The 17,500-nt window shown below is 45.9% G+C and overlaps 1 protein-coding gene across 3 annotated transcripts in view; it reads left to right on the top strand.

Annotated features, from left to right (window-relative positions):
• Positions 1-17,500, top strand: part of wake (wide awake) — a 536,842-nt gene that overhangs the window by 198,125 nt on the left and 321,217 nt on the right. For all 3 annotated transcript variants that reach the window (XM_070143882.1, XM_070143879.1, XM_070143878.1), the window contains one exon: positions 11,290-11,414. In XM_070143882.1, the coding sequence (XP_069999983.1) occupies positions 11,290-11,414 (125 nt within the window). The remainder of the gene's footprint in view (positions 1-11,289; positions 11,415-17,500) is intronic.

Here is a 17,500-nt window from a genome sequence, read left to right as displayed (position 1 = left end):
CGCCCCCTATCTCCAACCCCCCACCCCCATCTCCAACTAACCCCCTCCCTCTCCTCTCTGTCTTCAACCAATCCCCTCCCTCTCCCCACTATCTCCAACCCACCCCTCCCTCTCCCCTATCTCCAACCCACCCCCTCCCTCGCCCCCTGTCTCCAACCCACCCCCTCCCTCGCCCCCTATCTCCAACCCCCCACCCCCCATCTCCAACTAACCCCCTCCCTCTCCTCTCTGTCTTCAACCAATCCCCTCCCTCTCCCCACTATCTCCAACCCACCCCCTCCCTCTCCCCCTATCTCCAACCCACCCCCTCCCTCGCCCCCTGTCTCCAACCCACCCCCTCCCTCGCCCCCTATCTCCAATCCACCCCTCTCCCCTGTCTCCAACCCACCTCCTCCCTCTACCCCCTATCTCCAACCCACCCCCTCCCTCTCCCCCCAATCCCCAACCCACCCCCTCCTCGCCCCTGTCTCCAACCCACCCCTCTCTCTCCCTCTATCTCCTCCCTCGCCCCCTATCTCCAATCCACCCCTCCCTCTCCCCCTGTCTCCAACCCACCTCTCTCCCTCTCCCCCCAATCCCCAACCCACCCCCTCTCTCCTCGCCCCCTGTCTCCAACTCCACCCCCTCTCTCTCCCTCTATCTCCTCCCCCTCGCCCCCTATCTCCAACCCACCGCCCTCCCTCTCCCCCAATCCCCAACCCACCCCCTCTCCTCTCGCCCCTATCTCCAACCCACCCCTCCCTCTCCTCCCCCAGTCCCCAACCCACCCCCTCCCTCTGCCCCCTATCTCCCACCCCCACCCTCCTCCCTTTCCCCCCAGTCCCCAACCCACCCCTCCCTCGCCCCTTATCTCTAACCCACCCCCTCCCTCTCCCCTTATCTCCAACCCACCCCTCCCTCTCCCCTATCCCCAACCCAACCCCCTCCCTCGCCCCCTATCTCCAATCCCCCCTCCCCCCTCCTGTCCCCAACCCACCCCTCCCTCTCCCCCCAATTCTCATCCCACCCCCTCCCTCTCCCCCTATCCCCATCCCCCCTTCCTTTCCCCTTATCTCCTACCCACCCCTCCCTCTCTCCCTATCTCCAACCCACCCCCTCTTCCCTCTCCCCCAATCCCCAACCCACCTCCCTCCCTCGCCCCCTGTCTCCAACCCACCCTCCTCCCCTTTTCCCCTCAGTCCCCAACCCACCCCCTCTTTCCCCCCCCAGTCCCCAACCCACTCCCTCCGTCGCCCCCTGTCTCCAACCCACCCCCCTCTCTCTCTCCCTCTATCTCCTCCCTCTCCCCCTATCTCCAACCCACCCCTCTCCCTCTCCCCCCAATCCCCAACCCACCCCCTCCCTCGCCCTCTGTCTCCAACCCCACCCCCTCTCTCTCCTCCCTCTCCCCCTATCTCCAACTCCATCTCTCCCTCTCCCCCTAATCCCCAACCCACCCCCTCCCTCGCCCCACAGTCCCCAACCCACCCCCTCCCTCGCTCCCTATCTCCAACCCACCCCCTCCCTCTCCCCCCAATCCCCAACCCATCCCCCTCCCCTCGCCCCCCTATCCCCAACCCACCCCCCTCCCTCCCTCTCCCCCAGTCCCCAACCCACCCCCTCCCTCACCCCCCAATCTCCAACCCACCCCCTCCCTCTCCCCCTCTATCCCCAACCCACCCCCTCCCTCTCTCCCCCAGTCCCCAACCCACCCTCCCACTCCCCCAGTCCCCAACCCACCCCTCCCTCTCCCCCAGTCCCCAACCCACCCTCCCTCCCAGTCCCCAACCCTGTCTCAACCCACCCCCCCTCTCCCCCTAGTCTCCCAACCCAACCCCCTCCCTCGCCCCCTATCCCCAACCCACCCCCTCCTCTCCCCTCCTGTCCAACCCCAACACACCTCCCTCTCCCCCAGTCTCCCAACCCAACCCTCTCCCTCCAGTCCCCTTCCACTCCCCCCAATTCTCATCCCACCCCCACTCCCTCTCCCCCTAGTCCCCAAACCCACTCCCCTCCCCTCGCTCCCCCATATGTCTTGGAAATATGAGAATGAATTATTTATATTCCTTTTGACTGTGATCGAAAAACGAGTCTGGAATCGCCTGGGGTTGCAAATTACGCTTTCGCAATTGCCATATTTTTGGTCACTGGAGCCGACTCTTGCTTTCTCTGTCTGTCTGTCTGTCTGTCTGTCTTTGTCTTTGTCTTTCTCTTTTTCTCTCGTCGGTCTGTCGGTCTCTCTGTCTGTCTGTCTGTCTGTCTGTCTCTATCTCTCTCCCTCTCTCTCTCTCTCTCTCTCTCTCTCTCTCTCTCTCTCTCTCTCTTCTCTTCTCTCTATCTATCTATCTATCTATCTATTTATCTATCTATCTCTCTCTCCTCTCCTCTCCTGTCTGTATCTCTGTGGCTGTCTGTCTGTCTGTCTGTCTGTCTGTCTGTCTGTCTGTCTCTTTCTCTTTCTCTGTCTCTGTCTCTCTGTCTCTCTCTTTCTCTTTCTCTGTCTCTCTCTCTCTCTCTCTCTCTCTCTCTCTCTCTCTCTCTCTCTCTCCTGCTCTCTTGCTCTCTCTCGCCGTATGTATGAATCCGAGTGTGACGAAACTGTGCTGTATCCGATAAGCTATTTTCATCCTAAGGAACACCGACCATAAAGCCTATAACTAATCAATCTTTGTGGGGCGTTCGATACTGCGACGTAAGATAGAGTGTGGGAGGAGGAGGAATAGGAGGAAAAGGAATGGAAGGAGGAGGAGGAATAGGAGGAAAAGGAATGGAAGGAGGAAAAGAAGGAGAACGATGGAGAGGAGGAGGAGGAGGTGGAGAACGATGGGGAGAAAGAGGATGAAGAGGAGGAGAAGACGGAGGACGATGGGGAGAAGGAGGAGGAATTGGATGAAAAGAAATGGGAGGAGGAGGAAAAGGACAAAAAGAAGGAGGAGGAGAAGAAGAAAAAGAAGAAGATGAAGATGAAAAAGTGGACCTCCCTCCCCGTATTTGCACAGCAGTCTCGTTCAACAATGTTTCCATGTTGCGGTTCCTTGTTTTTACCCCTTTTGTCATTTCCTCCTGGGAGAGACAGAGAAAGAGAGGGGTGAGGGGGGAGGAGGGGAGGGAAAGAGGGATGGGGAGGGGAAGAAGGAGGGAGAGGGGAAGAGGAGGGGAGGAGAAGGATGGAGAAGGATGGAGGAGGGGAGGAGAAGAAGGATGGGGAGGGGGAGAGGAGGAACGGGGAAGAGGGAGAATGATAAATAAAAAAGAAAAAAATAGTGAAAGAAAGGAGGGATAGAAAGAAAAAGTATGAGAAACCAAGGAAGACAAGGATACTGACGCAGACACATAGGAAGTATTCTTGTTCAACGGCTTTCTCGGATTTGTGCCGATTCTGTGAAAGCGAGAAACTACAAAAACGTGAGAAAACAGAAAAAAAGAAAAGAGAGAAAAGTTAACCTTTGTAATTAAAGAAATTGCTCTCATTTATATCTCGCGGCCGACAAAAAGGCAGCTGTTGGGCTGAGGTTGCCGAGTGGCGATTTCAAGAGCCGATTTTTTTCAATTTCTTTTGTGGTTTGTTTTGGGTTGGTATTTATTTCGTCGAGAGTATATGTTGTTTGATATATTTTACTTTTGAAACAAAGTTCTTTTTTTACCTGATTTCAGCGTTAGTTCCCCCTTCGGGTGTTGTCCATATTCCGTTTTCTATGACAACAACAATCCATTTTCTATGATAATGGCTACTTGTCTCATTCAAGAAAGTCTTTGTTTTCTGTAACTCACAATCTGTTATATATATAACACTTACGGTGCTATTCTATATCATTTACGTTCTGCTTATAATTTCACTATATTTATCTATGCCATTCAGAAGTCAGAGGAGGTATTAAACGTTCATTTCTCTCTCTCCCTCTCTCTCTCTCTCTCTCTCTCTCTCTCTCTCTCTCTCTCTCTCTCTCTCTCTCTCTCTCTCTCTCTCTCTCTCTCTCTCTCTCTCTCTCTTCTTCTTCTTGTTCTTCTTCTTTTTCTTGTTCTTCTTCTTGGTGTACGTAATATGCACATAAATCCATAGGTATTCGTATATGTATAAGCATAGATATTTATCACATATCCATTTCACTTCCCTTAGACATTTACGTGCTTGTCAACTTACCGTCCAAAGGGTTTGTCATTGTCTGATCCCCCCCCCTCACCCCCCGCTCCAACTCTCACCTCCACCACATCTAGCTCCACCCCAACCCTTCCTTAAGGTCACCTCCCTCCTTCCCTCCCTCTCTCCCTCTCTCTATCCCCACTTCCCTCCCTCTGACCCCTCCAACGTCCCTCCCTCCCTCTACCCCACTCCCCCAGCCTCTCCTCCTACCCACCAGCCTCCCACTTTCTCCCTCATTCCCTCCCTCCCTCCCTCTACTCCCACTTCTACCCCTCCACCCCCTCCCTCCCTCTACTCCCACTTCCTCCCTACCCCTCTCCTCCCTCCCTCTCCCTCTACTCCCACTTCCCCCCCCCTACACCCCTCCTCCCTCCTCCCTCCCTCTATTCCCACTTCCCTACACCCCTCCCTCTCTCCCTTTACCCCCACTTCCCTCCCTCGATCCCCACTTCCCCTCCTCGATCCCCACTCCCCCCCTCCCCTCTCTTATGTTTCATCAATTACGTCATCGCCGACAGTGACGTCACATCAAATCATAATTTACCCGAGGGCGTTGTTGCTATTTCCACCCATTACTTTTAAGCGTTTATTGTAATAATTAATTTTAATGGATTCATTGCGATCCACCAATACACGGACACCTGGGTAATTATTGCTTTCCATTTGGCATTAATTATTTTTTATCGACGTTTTCCCACTCTTTGTAGGTCAGTTTCCCGTTTTTTGTTGTTGCTGTCTTTAATTTCTCCATTGAAAACGGGAAACCAATCAAGCATGGCGGACCTTTTAAATTCCCTGTCAGGTTTATCAGCGATTCAGAATGAGAAGTGCCAATATAGGAATGTTACACTTCGTTCTGGTCGTGACAGGTCATCCGTCGGGTCGCTGACCTTTTATAAAACTCGTGACTGATGCTTGTGTTTGCTTTTTAGACCATTCCATCTCTTCCATCACTCCCCTCTCCCCCTTCTCCTCTTCTCTCCCTCTTCCTTGTTTTTACTTACTTCATTTCATGGATTTCCCGTTTGCAGTTATTGTGTTCCTTACCTTTCTCGCTATCTTTCTCTGCGTCTTTCTCTCTGCCTCGATGAATAGATGGCTAAGGAAATAGCTTTATTTATTTTACTTTCTCATTTTCGAGTATCCGTTTTCTTCTTCTCTCTCTATTCTGCCTTTCTTTTATACATTTTATCTCGTTATCTCTTTATTTTTCTTCGGTATACTCCGTTCGCTCTTTCTTTTTCTCTTCCTGCTTCTCTCTCTCTCTCTCTCTCTCTCTCTCTCTCTCTCTCTCTCTCTCTCTCTCTCTCTCTCTCTCTCTCTCTCTCTTTCTCTCTCTCTCTCTCTCTCTCTTTCTCTTTCTCTCTCATTCCTCTCCTCCTCCTTTGTATATTCATTCTTTCTATTCCTCTAATTCTCTTTTACCTCTTTCCCCTTCTCCTTCTTTCACGACCTGGGTTAAAGTCTTTTATTTTTCCACCCGTTCCTTTCTCTCCTTTATTTAATCCTATCTTTTTATCCTTTATATCCCTCTGTTATCCATTTATCCCTCTGCATCTCCCCTTTCGTGTTGTTGTCTTTTTTTATGTGTTTCAGGTGGCGCGTCTACCTTTGCTTCTCTTTATGTTTGTTGTTGATGTTGTTATCGTTTGTATTATTGTAATTGTTATTGTTATTGTTATTTTTGCTGTTATTGTTATTGTAATTGTTATTGCTCTTGCTATTACTATTGTTATTATTATTATCATCTCCAACATTCTTCGTTTTATTATCATTCTTATCATGATCATAATTATCATTATTATTATCATTATTATCATTTTCATAATTACCATTATTATTATTATTGTCATCATGATTATCATTATTATTATCTTAATTGTTGTTTAAATTATTATTATCTTCATAATCATCTCCCTTCCTCTCTACTTTCTTTCTTTCTTTCTCTCTCTCTCTCTCTCTCTCTCTCTCTCTCTCTCTCTCTCTCTCTCTCTCTCTCTCTCTCTCTCTCTCTCTCTCTCTTTATCTATAAAGGGTTTCGATTCCTGTTGTTCTGTAATTCAACGCTCCATGAAACTGTCATTTGGTTTATTTTCGTAAATAAACTTTTATTCAACTTGATGTTGTAATATTTTCATCTCTCTTCGTTTTGTTTTGCTTTTGTGTGTCCTCTAATCTATTTTTCTTTCATCCGTTTGTTTGTTATTTTCATCGTTGTGGTTCTTTTTGTTTTTGTTCTCTCTTTTTCTGGGGTGTTGTTTATGTGTGTATTTTGTCATGAAGTTTTGTGTTACGTCTCTTTCTCTCTCTCTTCCTCTGTGTTTGTGTATATGTTTGTTTGTGTGTTGTCGTTTTTTCACAGTTTTTCTTTCATAGTTTGTCTGTCAGTACGCATATTTAACACATGGGTAATTATCCATGGTATAACGTATCAAAGATGATTTATCTATGTAAATGTATCCGTTTCTCTTCCTCTCTCTATTTCTCCTTTTGTTCCTCTTTCGCTCTCTCTTTGTCAGGGTTTGTTTTCCCCTGACTTTGGTGGGTGTATGGAGACACGATTCTGGTTTGGCTGTTTGTTCAGGAGAGGGGCTGGTCGCGTGGAGTGCGCTGAGCCTCGTGTGGTGCAAGTCCCGGCAAGGGGAGCCAGGGGCGCGCCGGGCGGAACGCGCGTGGGGAGTGACACCCCGAGGGAGCCGGCCGGGTGAGGCGGTGACCCCAGTTAGGGTGGGTAAGCAGCATTGAAGACAGGTCAGAGGTCACTAGCGCTAGGGACGTGGCTAGCTTAACCGAAGCCGTGATCGGTTCCTCAGACCGTTCGGAGGGGAAGTGGGGAAAAAAAGAGGAAAACAAATGTTTGTTGATAATATTAAAAAAGATTCCACTCTCTCTCTCTCTCTCTCTCTCTCTCTCTCTCTCTCTCTCTCTCTCTCTCTCTCTCTCTCTCTCTCTCTCTCTCTCTCTCTCTCTCTCTCTCTCTCTCTCTCTCTCTCTCTCTCTCTCTCTCTCTCCCTCTCTCTCTCTCTCTCTCTCTCTCTCTCTCTCTCTCTCTCTCTCTCTCCCTCCTCCTCCCTCCCTTCCTCCCTCCCTCCCTCCCCTTTCTCCATCCCTCCCTTTCTCCTTCCCTCTTTCTATCACTCCCTCTCCTTTTCCTTCTCATTCTCTCCCTCTTTTATTTCACCCTTCCTCTTATTCGCACATTCATTAATTTATTCACTTTCCTCCCACGCTGCTGCCGTGCATTTCTCGGAAAAGTTCCGTCACGGTTGATTTGCTATTCATGGAATTCTCATCAAAACCTCATAAAAAAAAAATTGATTCCCGATCACGTGGTCTGATAGCCGGGGTTTCGGTCCTGTTGAAAGTACGCGGGCGGCCATCATTCCGACAGCCGAGCGCGGGATCCTGTCTCCGCTGAATATTCAGACCTTTGATCAGGAGGGGTCGAGGCGGGAGAAAATGGCGCCAAGATTTAAAGGGGTACTGGGTGCTGTCGAGGAACAAAAGATGATTTTATGGCTTCTGTCGGAAGGCGAGGAGGGAGAATTGTGAGGATATTGTGAGGTAGGATTTGCGGGATTTTATGAGGATGATTTGTGTGAGTTAATGAGGCTTCGTCTACGAGAACTTACGGTGGATGATTTATGGTGGAGAAACTACTATTACAATAAACATATGAAGCAGACTGTTGAATAAATTACTATTCTTCCATTAGGCTCATTTTCTTGCAATATAAAAATACCGATCCAACATCACGTCATTTGAAAACCGCAGACATTAAATAATAGTGAATGACGTCATCAGGTTTACGTAATCGGATCCCGGAACAAGGAACCGGCAAAGTCTTAACTGTAATTTTCAACTTTCGTGTAATTAGTGTCATTTACGAAGTCCGGATATCGTACCATGATTTATACGCTTTTTTTTCTTTTCTTTTTTTGTCTTGTCTTGACCTTTTTGCTTGTGTTTTTTTAAAGATCGTTGCCAGAATCTGTCGTTTTTTCTGTTGTTATTTTCTTGTTTTCGTTGATTCTATCGGAAGGTGTGGCTTTTTTCTTATAGATTTTATCAGAATATGTTGTCTGGTTTTCTTCTATTTTATCAATCTTTCCTTATTTGTTCTTAGATTTTGTCAGAATAAGACATCTTTTTTTCTTTCTATCTTTTTTTTTTCTTAGATTTTGTCAGAGTGTATCGTTTTTTTTCTATATATATATATCGTCCTGGGTCGTGACGGTTCGGGATAAAATCGGAACTTATTCTTTCGTTCGTTATGCTAATTCCAATTTTGTTATTGTTGACCATTCATTATCCTTTCCTTCGTCATTTCCTTGTCTTTTCTTCTCTGTTTCTCTCACTTCATACACATAGGAAGGGTTAAATAAAACAGGGAGAGAGGGAGAGGGAGGGAGAGAGAGAGGGAGAGGGAGAGGGAGAGGGAGAGGGAGAGGGAGAGGGAGAGGGAGAGGGAGAGGGAAAGGGAAAGGGAAAGGGAAAGGGAAAAGGGAAAGGAGAGGGAGAGGGGAGAGGGAGAGGGGAGAGGGAGAGGGGAGAGGGAGAGGGAGAGGGAAAGGAAAGGGAAAGGGAAAGGAAAAGGAAAGGGAAAGGGAAAGGGAAAGGGAAAGGAAAGGGAGAGGGAGAGGGAGAGGAGAGGGAGAGGGAGAGGGAGAGGGAGAGGAGAGGGGAGAGGGAGAGGGAGAGAGAGAGAGAGAGAGAGAGAGAGAGAGAGAGAGAGAGAGAGAGAGAGAGAGAGAGAGAGAGAGAGAGAGAGAGAGAGAGAGAGGGAGAGAGGGGAGAGAGAGAGGGAGAGAGAGAGAGATGGAGAAACGAAGAGAGAGAGAGAGAAAGTATATTCAGTATTAACATATTTTACTTCTTACATTCTCTAAAGTTATTATCGTCTTTCTATTTTCTACCTTTATTAATATTAATTTTCTTTTGTGTTTCACTTTTTTCTTGGTATTTCTATTCTTCTCTGATTCTCTGTTCATTCTATGTATATTTTTCTATTTTTTTTTTTTTTTTTTTTTTTTGACTTCCTTTCTTGCTTTATTTTTCTTTTGCTTTTCTTGTTGTTCTTCTTTTTCCCTTATATATCCTTTTCTTCCTTTTTATTACTTTCACTTTTCTCCTTTTTGCCCATGTTTTGTCTGCCGTGTTCTTTGTTTTAATATTTTTCTGCTTTTATTATTTCTATCCTTCTTCTTTTTCCCTTATCTCTCCCTGTTTCTCATTCCTTCTCTTTCTCTTCTCTCTCCATCTCCCCTTCCTCCCTTTTTGTTCTCTCCATTATTCTTTCTTTTCCATTTTTCTCTCTCCTTCCGTTTCTTTCACTTTCCCTCTCTTCTTTGTTTCACAATCTCTCTTTCCCTCCCTTCTCCGTTTTTCATCTCTCTCTCTCTATTCCCCTTTCTCCTCCTGTAAAAACTACATGAAATCGTTTCTTAATCTCTTTAATTTCGGTTTCGAAAAATTCCGACAAAAGTGTATTTCCAATTTTTTTTTTCTTCTCGTTTTCTCTCCCTTTTGTTAAATTTTATGTTCGATGTTTTTCTTCATTTTTTACTTCTTTTCTGAATCTTCGTCGATGTCTTTTTCTTCATCCTCCTTTACCTTCTTCCTTTTCTTATTATTGTTCTTTTGTCTCTTCTCATTTATTATTCTAAGCATTGATATCCCTCCTCCTCCTTATTCCTCTTCCTTGTTTCTTCCCTATCACCACCATCATCATCATCTTCTCATTCTTCTTCAGTGCCTTTTTTCAGTACCCCCCTCCCCCCCCCAAAAAAAAAAAAGTTCAGAAATTCCCCCTCCCCTTCCCTTTTCCCCTCACCCACACTCCCCCTCCTCCTCCTCCTCTATTTCCTCTTCCCCTCTCCTCCCTCCTCCTCTCCATTTCCCTCCTCCTCCTCCTCCTTTTCTCTACCTCCCTCCTTCTCCTACTCCTCCTCTCCCTCCCTTTCCTCTCCTCCCCTCCTCCTTCCCTCCCGAATTCCTGACCAACATCATCCTAACCCCCCCCCTCCCCACCCACCACCACCCAAAAAAAATATCAATAACCATTTTTTTTTTTACCTTTTTAGACAAGACTCCATGCCGCAGCACCCCCTGCCACCCACCCCTACCCCCCACCTTCACCTCAACCAGCCACCCCATCTTCACCTCAATCCCCAACCCCACCCCTACCCCCACCTTCACCTCAACCCCCGCCCCCACCCCTACCCCTTCACCTCAACCCCCAACCCTACCCCAACCCCCACCCTACCCCCAATTTTCACCGACCCCCACCCCCACCCCTACCCCCCACCTTCACCTCAACCCCCAACCCCCACCCCTACCCCACCTCTACCTCACCCCGCCCCACCCACCCTTCCACCGCCAACCCACATCGCCCTTTCTATTCACCAATTCTCTGGCTTCCTCCTTCAAAACCAACGCGACGAAGGGGCGCTTCTTTCCCCCGCCGCCGACGCCCGTAACCAAATTACCCACAATTCGCTGTTGCATTTCCACACGTATATATATTTCGTCGTTGCAATTCAAAAAAAAAAAGAGAGAGAGAGAGAGAGAGAGAGATAAGGAAAAAAGATTGCAAAAAAAATAAAAATAAATAATAAAAATAGAAAAGGAAGAAAAAAGAGAAAAAAGAAAGAAGAAAATAATAGAAAAAAAAGAAAGATGGAGGAGAAGAAAAGACGGCAGTGCGGACCCACCTCTCGCCTCCTGTCCACCGGGTTATTACAAGTAAATCCGAAATGCTGCGTAACTTTGGTTTGATATTAGATTTGCATAGTTAAATGATCGTGGTTGAAGCGGGACTGTTCATATGCATTCGTCATGAAATCGGTTTAACTTAACGCGCGCCGGAGGATTTTAATATATAAATTTACATGTATACGCACCTACGTATATATGTACGTGTGCGTATTGTGTGTGCGGATATATATGTATGTTCATATATACGTACACAGGCGTGTGTGTGTATGTGTGTGTGCGTTTATATATTTTTGTGTATATGAACATAAGATTTAATTACGCAAATAAAACTGTTTAATAATTATTCATAATATATTTTTACATTGCATATGCTAATGTCAAGCACGACGACACAATACAATTTCCCTTTTGATTCCTGTTTCCATTTTCTAATCTATTTCCTCTGCTTCCAGCTCGGTGAAGGAGGGAGGAGTGGTGGTATCACGACCTCCCTTGGTGAGGAGTCGTACCTTGCCAGCTATAGTCGTACCAGGAGTCACCGTACTGCAGACAGCGTTAGATGCCTCCGACCGACGAGGTAACGTACCCCAACGACCGCTATCGTACTCTTGGTTGACCGCTATCGTACACTGGTTGGAATTGTTATCGTACACTGGTTGAAAGCACTTTTTATTCTTTTTTGGACTGTCCTTTTTCCCCTTTAGAGGAAAAAAAAGAAACACTCCTTCTGCACTCTGTAGCTCCTTGATATCTTACGCTTTTACTGTAAGCTTTGCCTAATCCTCTATTTGATTCACTCCGATGCTTTCTTGTTGTCTTGGGTATTCTTGTGCTGTAGATCATTCTTTTCCACTAGTACATTTACATATATGTGTATATACATACATACATATATATATATATATATATATATATATATATATATATATATATATATATATATATATAATATATATATATATATATTGTTGCTGGTGAACTTGGTTGGACGAATTTCTGCACTGTTCCCCTGCTTTTATTGTGTACTGCAGAGACCACGTCGAGAGCACACTCCATTTGGCTTGTACGTTGTATTTTTCTTTCCTTTTATTTCTCTTCTTCTGTGCGGTTGTTCCTTTGTGGTCACCTCGATGTTTTCTCCACGTGTAAAGAAAAAAGAAAAAAAATCATTATGTAGTGCACAACGGTTCAATTGATCTGCTTCTACCCATGTTGCAAACACTTTTCATCTTTGGTATCTCCTTGTAGTGGATCTGTCATTTGTGATGTTTTTTCTCGCCTTCACATCGCTGGATTTCAAGCTGTTCTCTCTACATGAAAGATGTTTGTTATATCCTGCAATGTTTTCTTTTCATTTTTTAAATTTGTTTTTATTTTCCAAAAATATCTGCACTTTTACTGTACTCGTATGTTTATCAGTGGCCGAAGAAACTGTAAATACGTACAAATTTTAATAATTCTCTCACTAAACTTTCCGTTAGAATTGATTTGCTGCGTTGCTCATGTTATCAATCTTACGCTTGCAGACGAGATGTACTCAGTCATCTTAGTATATATATGTTGTCTTTTTCGAATACTGTTCCGTCCTTACGTACTAGCTCACCGTCTTTGCGTACTGTGAATTTCGACCTATGTACGTTGCAGTGACAGTCAGTGCATTTTTTTTTGTCACCTGCCGTATATCTATTAAGTATGTAGCCCTCCAACGTACGTACGGATATCTCCCGCCCTATACCGTTTACGCACGGAACCCCCTAACGTACACACGTGAACCCTCGAGAACTTCAGTGACTTTGCAAACCCAGAACCCCCCCCCCCCTTCTCCACTGCAGAGGGCCTAGCAGAGGACACGTCTTCCCTCTCTTCCCCTTCTCCTTTCCTCCTGCCTCTTCTCCCTTCCCCTTCCCTCCTACCCATCCCCCCTTCGCCTTCCCCTTCCCTCCTACCCCTCCCCCTTTCCCTCCTACCCCCTCCCCCTTTCCCTCCTACCTCCCTACCCCCTTCACGCCTTTCCACTCTTCCTCTCTTACTCCTCCCCCTTCCTTTTTTCCCCCCTTTCTCCCACCCCCCTCTTCCCCTTCCCTCCCCATTCCCATCCCCTTTTTTCCTACTCCCTTAGACCTTCACGCTTCCTCCTTCCTCTTTAAGGAAGAACCAGCGATGCAAAACTCGCGAGGAAATAGTGGAGAAACCTGTCGCCATTCCCTTTACAAAATGGCGTAGAAATACGATAAAGAGAAGGAAAAAATGTATATTTTTTTCATATTTGTTACGTAACTGCAAAAAACGGTAATTACAAATCTCTTTTATGTAATTTTATGCAATGCAGTGTGGCAGAAACAGAAAGGAAATACATTATTCCCTTTTTTCATTTAACTTCATTTTTTTGTAAGCTATACCTTCCATCATCGGAATAGGGGCGCGAAGAAAGTGCTATACAGCGACCGTCTTCAGACATCTTAAGATCCGGGATTCGGACATTTTCTAAGGGCGTGAAGAAGGGCTGTGTGAGCTGCAGAATTTCATGCCGAGGGTCTGCCCTTGGGGATTAATAGGATGTGTTTGTTGAGGTCTATTTATCTTTATATATCTATCTATTTCTCTCTTTCTTTCTCTCTCTCTCTCTCTCTCTCTCTCTCTCTCTCTCTCTCTCTCTCTCTCTCTCTCTCTCTCTCTCTCTCACTCTCTTCTCTCTCTCTTTCTCTCTCCCTCTCTCTCTCTCTCTCTCTCTCTCTCTCTCTCTCTCTCTCTCTCTCTCTCTCTCTCTCTCACTCCCTCCCTCCCTCCCTCCTCCCTCCCTCCCTCTCTCTCTCTCTAACTCTCTCCCCTCCCTCCCTCTGCTCACTCTCCATAACTCCCCCCCCCTCTCTCTCTATCCATCTATCTCTATCTCTATCTCCCTCTCTTCTTCTTTTTCTTCCACTTCTCTCTCTTCCGTTCTCTCTCCTTCTTTCTTTCTCTCTCTCCCTCCCTCAATATATCAAACTTCTTTTCTATTTATATGTGTTTATTTTTGCACCCATTGATCATTTAGTCAAGAGAGCGAAATTGGTCTTTGCCAAATGACGTCATACAAATCGATGCTTTTAATGATTATCGAAACGGAACCATTATTTTGCTTGTTAATTGGAGGTTGTTGATACTGTGGCCTCTGTGTGTGTGTGTGTGTGTGTGTGTGTGTGTGTGTGTGTGTGTGTGTGTGTGTGTGTGTGTGTGAGTGTGTGTGTGTGTGTGCGCGCGCGCGTGTGTGTGTGTGTGTGTTTATGTTTGTGTGTGTGTTTATGCATATGTGTGTGTGTGTGTGTGTGTTTATGCTTATATGTGTGTGTCCTTATGTTCATTTTGTGTGTGTATGCTTATGTTTATGTGTGTATGTGTGTGTGTGTGCGTGCTTCTGTCTGTGTACGTGTGTCTTTTTCTCTCTATATATGTTTCATTGTATCTCACTTTCTCTCGCTCTCGCTCATTCTCTCTCCCTCTCTCTCTTTACCCAAATTCCTTCCACAGTAATTCAAAAGGAACGGTTTCAGAATTTACTGGGGGTTCTACCGATCGCAAATAAAGATTTTTAAAGAATATAAAAATATACACATATATGGTTTGATCTCGCGTTCCCCTCCAGCAGCGGGGTAATGCCGCTACCCTGGGGACATTCCCTGGAATTTTTTACGCCTATCTTGCCAATATTTGTATATTTATGTGTGTGTGTGGATATGTAGATAGATAGATAAATATATAGATAGATGGATATGTGTGTGTATGTGTGTGTGCGTGTGTGTATATATGTATGTGTGTATAGATATATAGATATTTATATATGTGTGTGTGTGTGTATATGTGTGTGTGCGTGTGTGTATATATGTATGTGTGTATAGATATATAGATAGATAGATAAACATATGTATGTGTGTATAGATATATAGATAGATAGATAAATAAATAGATATGTATGTGTGTATAGATATATAGATAGATAGATAAATAGATAGATAAATATTTATGTATGTGTGCGTGTGTGTATGTGTGTGTAAATATGTTGCAAACCAATTGCAACACATACTCCACTCGCCACCCGAGGCATTAGCCACTTCGGTTGGAGAAAGTAAAACAAACTCAAGATTCGAGAATCTTTTGTGACACTTGGATAGCGTAGAGAATCCGAGAAGAGTTTGTGGTGATGGATGGCCGGGGGAGAGACGGGGCGGGGGGGGGGGGGGGGGTGCGTTCTCTGACCTCGTGTGCGTACATGGCTGCGTACACGATGATACGTTCGTACCTGCATGTGTAGAATAGAATAGAATAGTTTACGGACTAAGACAAGGAAGATGCTGTTTATACAAATGCACTTACTCTTACACGTTACACGAAAATACGTAAACACACTTATAGAACCCTCACAGAGATACATTTACACACACACACACACACACACACACACACACACACACACACACACACACACACACACACACACACACACACACACACACACACACACACACACACACACACACACACACACACACACACACACACACACACACATACACCACACCCGCAACCTCCCCCTCCCGCCCCTCCAACACACAATATCCGGGAGCAGCGCCCCTTCTCCCTCCCCTCCCCTCCCCTCCTCTCCTCTCCTTTCCTTTCCCCTCCTCCATCCCCTCCCCCCACTCCCCTCACCTCCCCTCCTCCCCTCACCTCCTCCTCTCCCTCTCCTCCTTTCCCCTCCCCTCCTCCCCTCCTCCCTCTCCCTCCCCTCCTCCCTCCCCTCCCCCTCTCCTCTCTCCCTCTCCCTCCTCCCTCCCCCTCCCCTCCCCTCCCATAACCTCACCTCCCCTCCCCTCCCGCTTCCCTCCCCTCCCCTCCCCTCCCCTCGTCACGAAGCATCGGCAGACTGCGAGAAAATCCTTCAATTTCCTGAACTCTGCCAATACCCTCGTCTGCCGTACGAATATCCCCCTCTGAGAATTCTCTCTCCCTCTTTCCTCCTCTCTCTTTTTCTCTCTTTTCTCTTTTTCGTTTGTTTTATTTTTTATAATTTCTTTCACTTTCTTTTTTTCTCTTCTCTCTAGATATATAGGTAAGAGATAGATAGGTAGATAGAAAGGTAGATAGATAGACAGATAAATAAATGAATAGATTAATGAATAGATAGATCGATAGATAGATAGACAGACAGATAGACAGAGAGATAGATAGACCGATACATAAATAGATAGAGAGAGAGACAGATATAAATAAAAAGTATTTTTCAATTACCCTTTCTTCCTTTGACCTTGTATGACCTTCGCTCACCTTAATTACCACTTTGACCTTTTGGGGTCACTGAGGACGTAGCTTAAGGCGGGTTGTATGGACGGGAGGGGGGGGGAAGGAAAGAGGAGATATTCCCTCTCTTTTATGTATTCGTTTTTATTTTCTTATTTTATTATCCCTTTCCCTAATTCCAATTTTCCCTCTCTTATTTATTTTTTCATTCTTTCCCTCCTATCTTTCTTTTATTTCTTCTTTTTCCCCTCTTTTCCTCTTCCCCGCTTCTCCTCCTTTCTTCTTTTTTCCATCGTTTCCTCTTTTCTCTCTCTTTCCTTTTTCTCTCTTTTTCATTTTTTTTTCTCTCTCTCCCTTTCCTTTTTTCTCTCTATTTTTTCCTGTTCCCCTCTTCTTCTCCTCCTCCACTTACCCCTCACTGCTGATCATGCGCTATTTAAGCGACTGTGTGTTTGGCTAATGCCATGAGGGTGCGTGTGAGGGAGATAGATAGATAATAGCGAGAGAGAGAGAGAGAGAGAGAGAGAGAGAGAGAGAGAGAGAGAGAGAGAGAGAGAGAGAGAGAGGGGGGGAGAGAGAGAGAGGGGGGGCAGGGAGAGAGACAAGAGCAGATAGAAACAGAGACATACAGGGATAAGGAGGAGAGAGAGAGAGAGAGAGAGAGAGAAAGAGAGAGAGAGAGAGAGAGAGAGAGAGAGAGAGAGAGAGAGAGAGAGAGAGAGAGAGAGAGAGAGAGAGAGAGAGAGAGAGAGAGAGAGAGAGAGAGAGAAGGGGGGGGGGGGGATTTAGAGATTGAGAGAGAGATAGAGATAGGAAGAGGAAGACACACACCCACACACACACACACACAAAACCAGAGTTATGTGTATAAGTTATGTTTGTTTTTTTTTACAGGAAATGCATGTTTGCAGAACAGGCATTGCTTTCCTGTGTGCTGTTCCTCATGCACTCAGTCATGCAAGAACGATCGACGTCTGTGATTGGTGGAAGGGAAGAGGGAAATAGAGGGAAAAGCTGAAGGAAGAAGGGAGAAAGAGGAAGGGGGAGAAGAGGAGAAAGAGGGAATGAGAGAGAGTGATAAGGAAGGAAGAGAAAGGGAAATAAAAGAGGAGGAATGAGAGAGAATAGTAAGGGAGGAGGAGGAAGGGAGAGGAGGAGAAAGAGGGGAGGAGAGAGAGTGGTAAGGAAGGAGGAGGAAGGGAAAGAAAAGAGGAGAGGTGGGAGGAATGAGAGAGAATAGTAAGGGAGAAAAGGAGAAAGAGGGAATGAGAGAGAATAGTAAGGGAGGAAGAGGAAGAGGAAAAAGAAAGGGAAAAATGAAGCGAAGATAAGAGAAAATAATGAGGGAGGAGGAAAGAAAAAAGAGGAAAGGAGGGAAAGAGAAGAGGA

This window comes from Penaeus vannamei, chromosome 31 (assembly GCF_042767895.1).
Source record: "Penaeus vannamei isolate JL-2024 chromosome 31, ASM4276789v1, whole genome shotgun sequence".
Lineage (NCBI taxonomy): Eukaryota > Metazoa > Arthropoda > Malacostraca > Decapoda > Penaeidae > Penaeus > Penaeus vannamei.
Note: the sequence above shows the minus strand (reverse complement) of the source record. Positions and strands in the feature narration are given on the sequence as shown.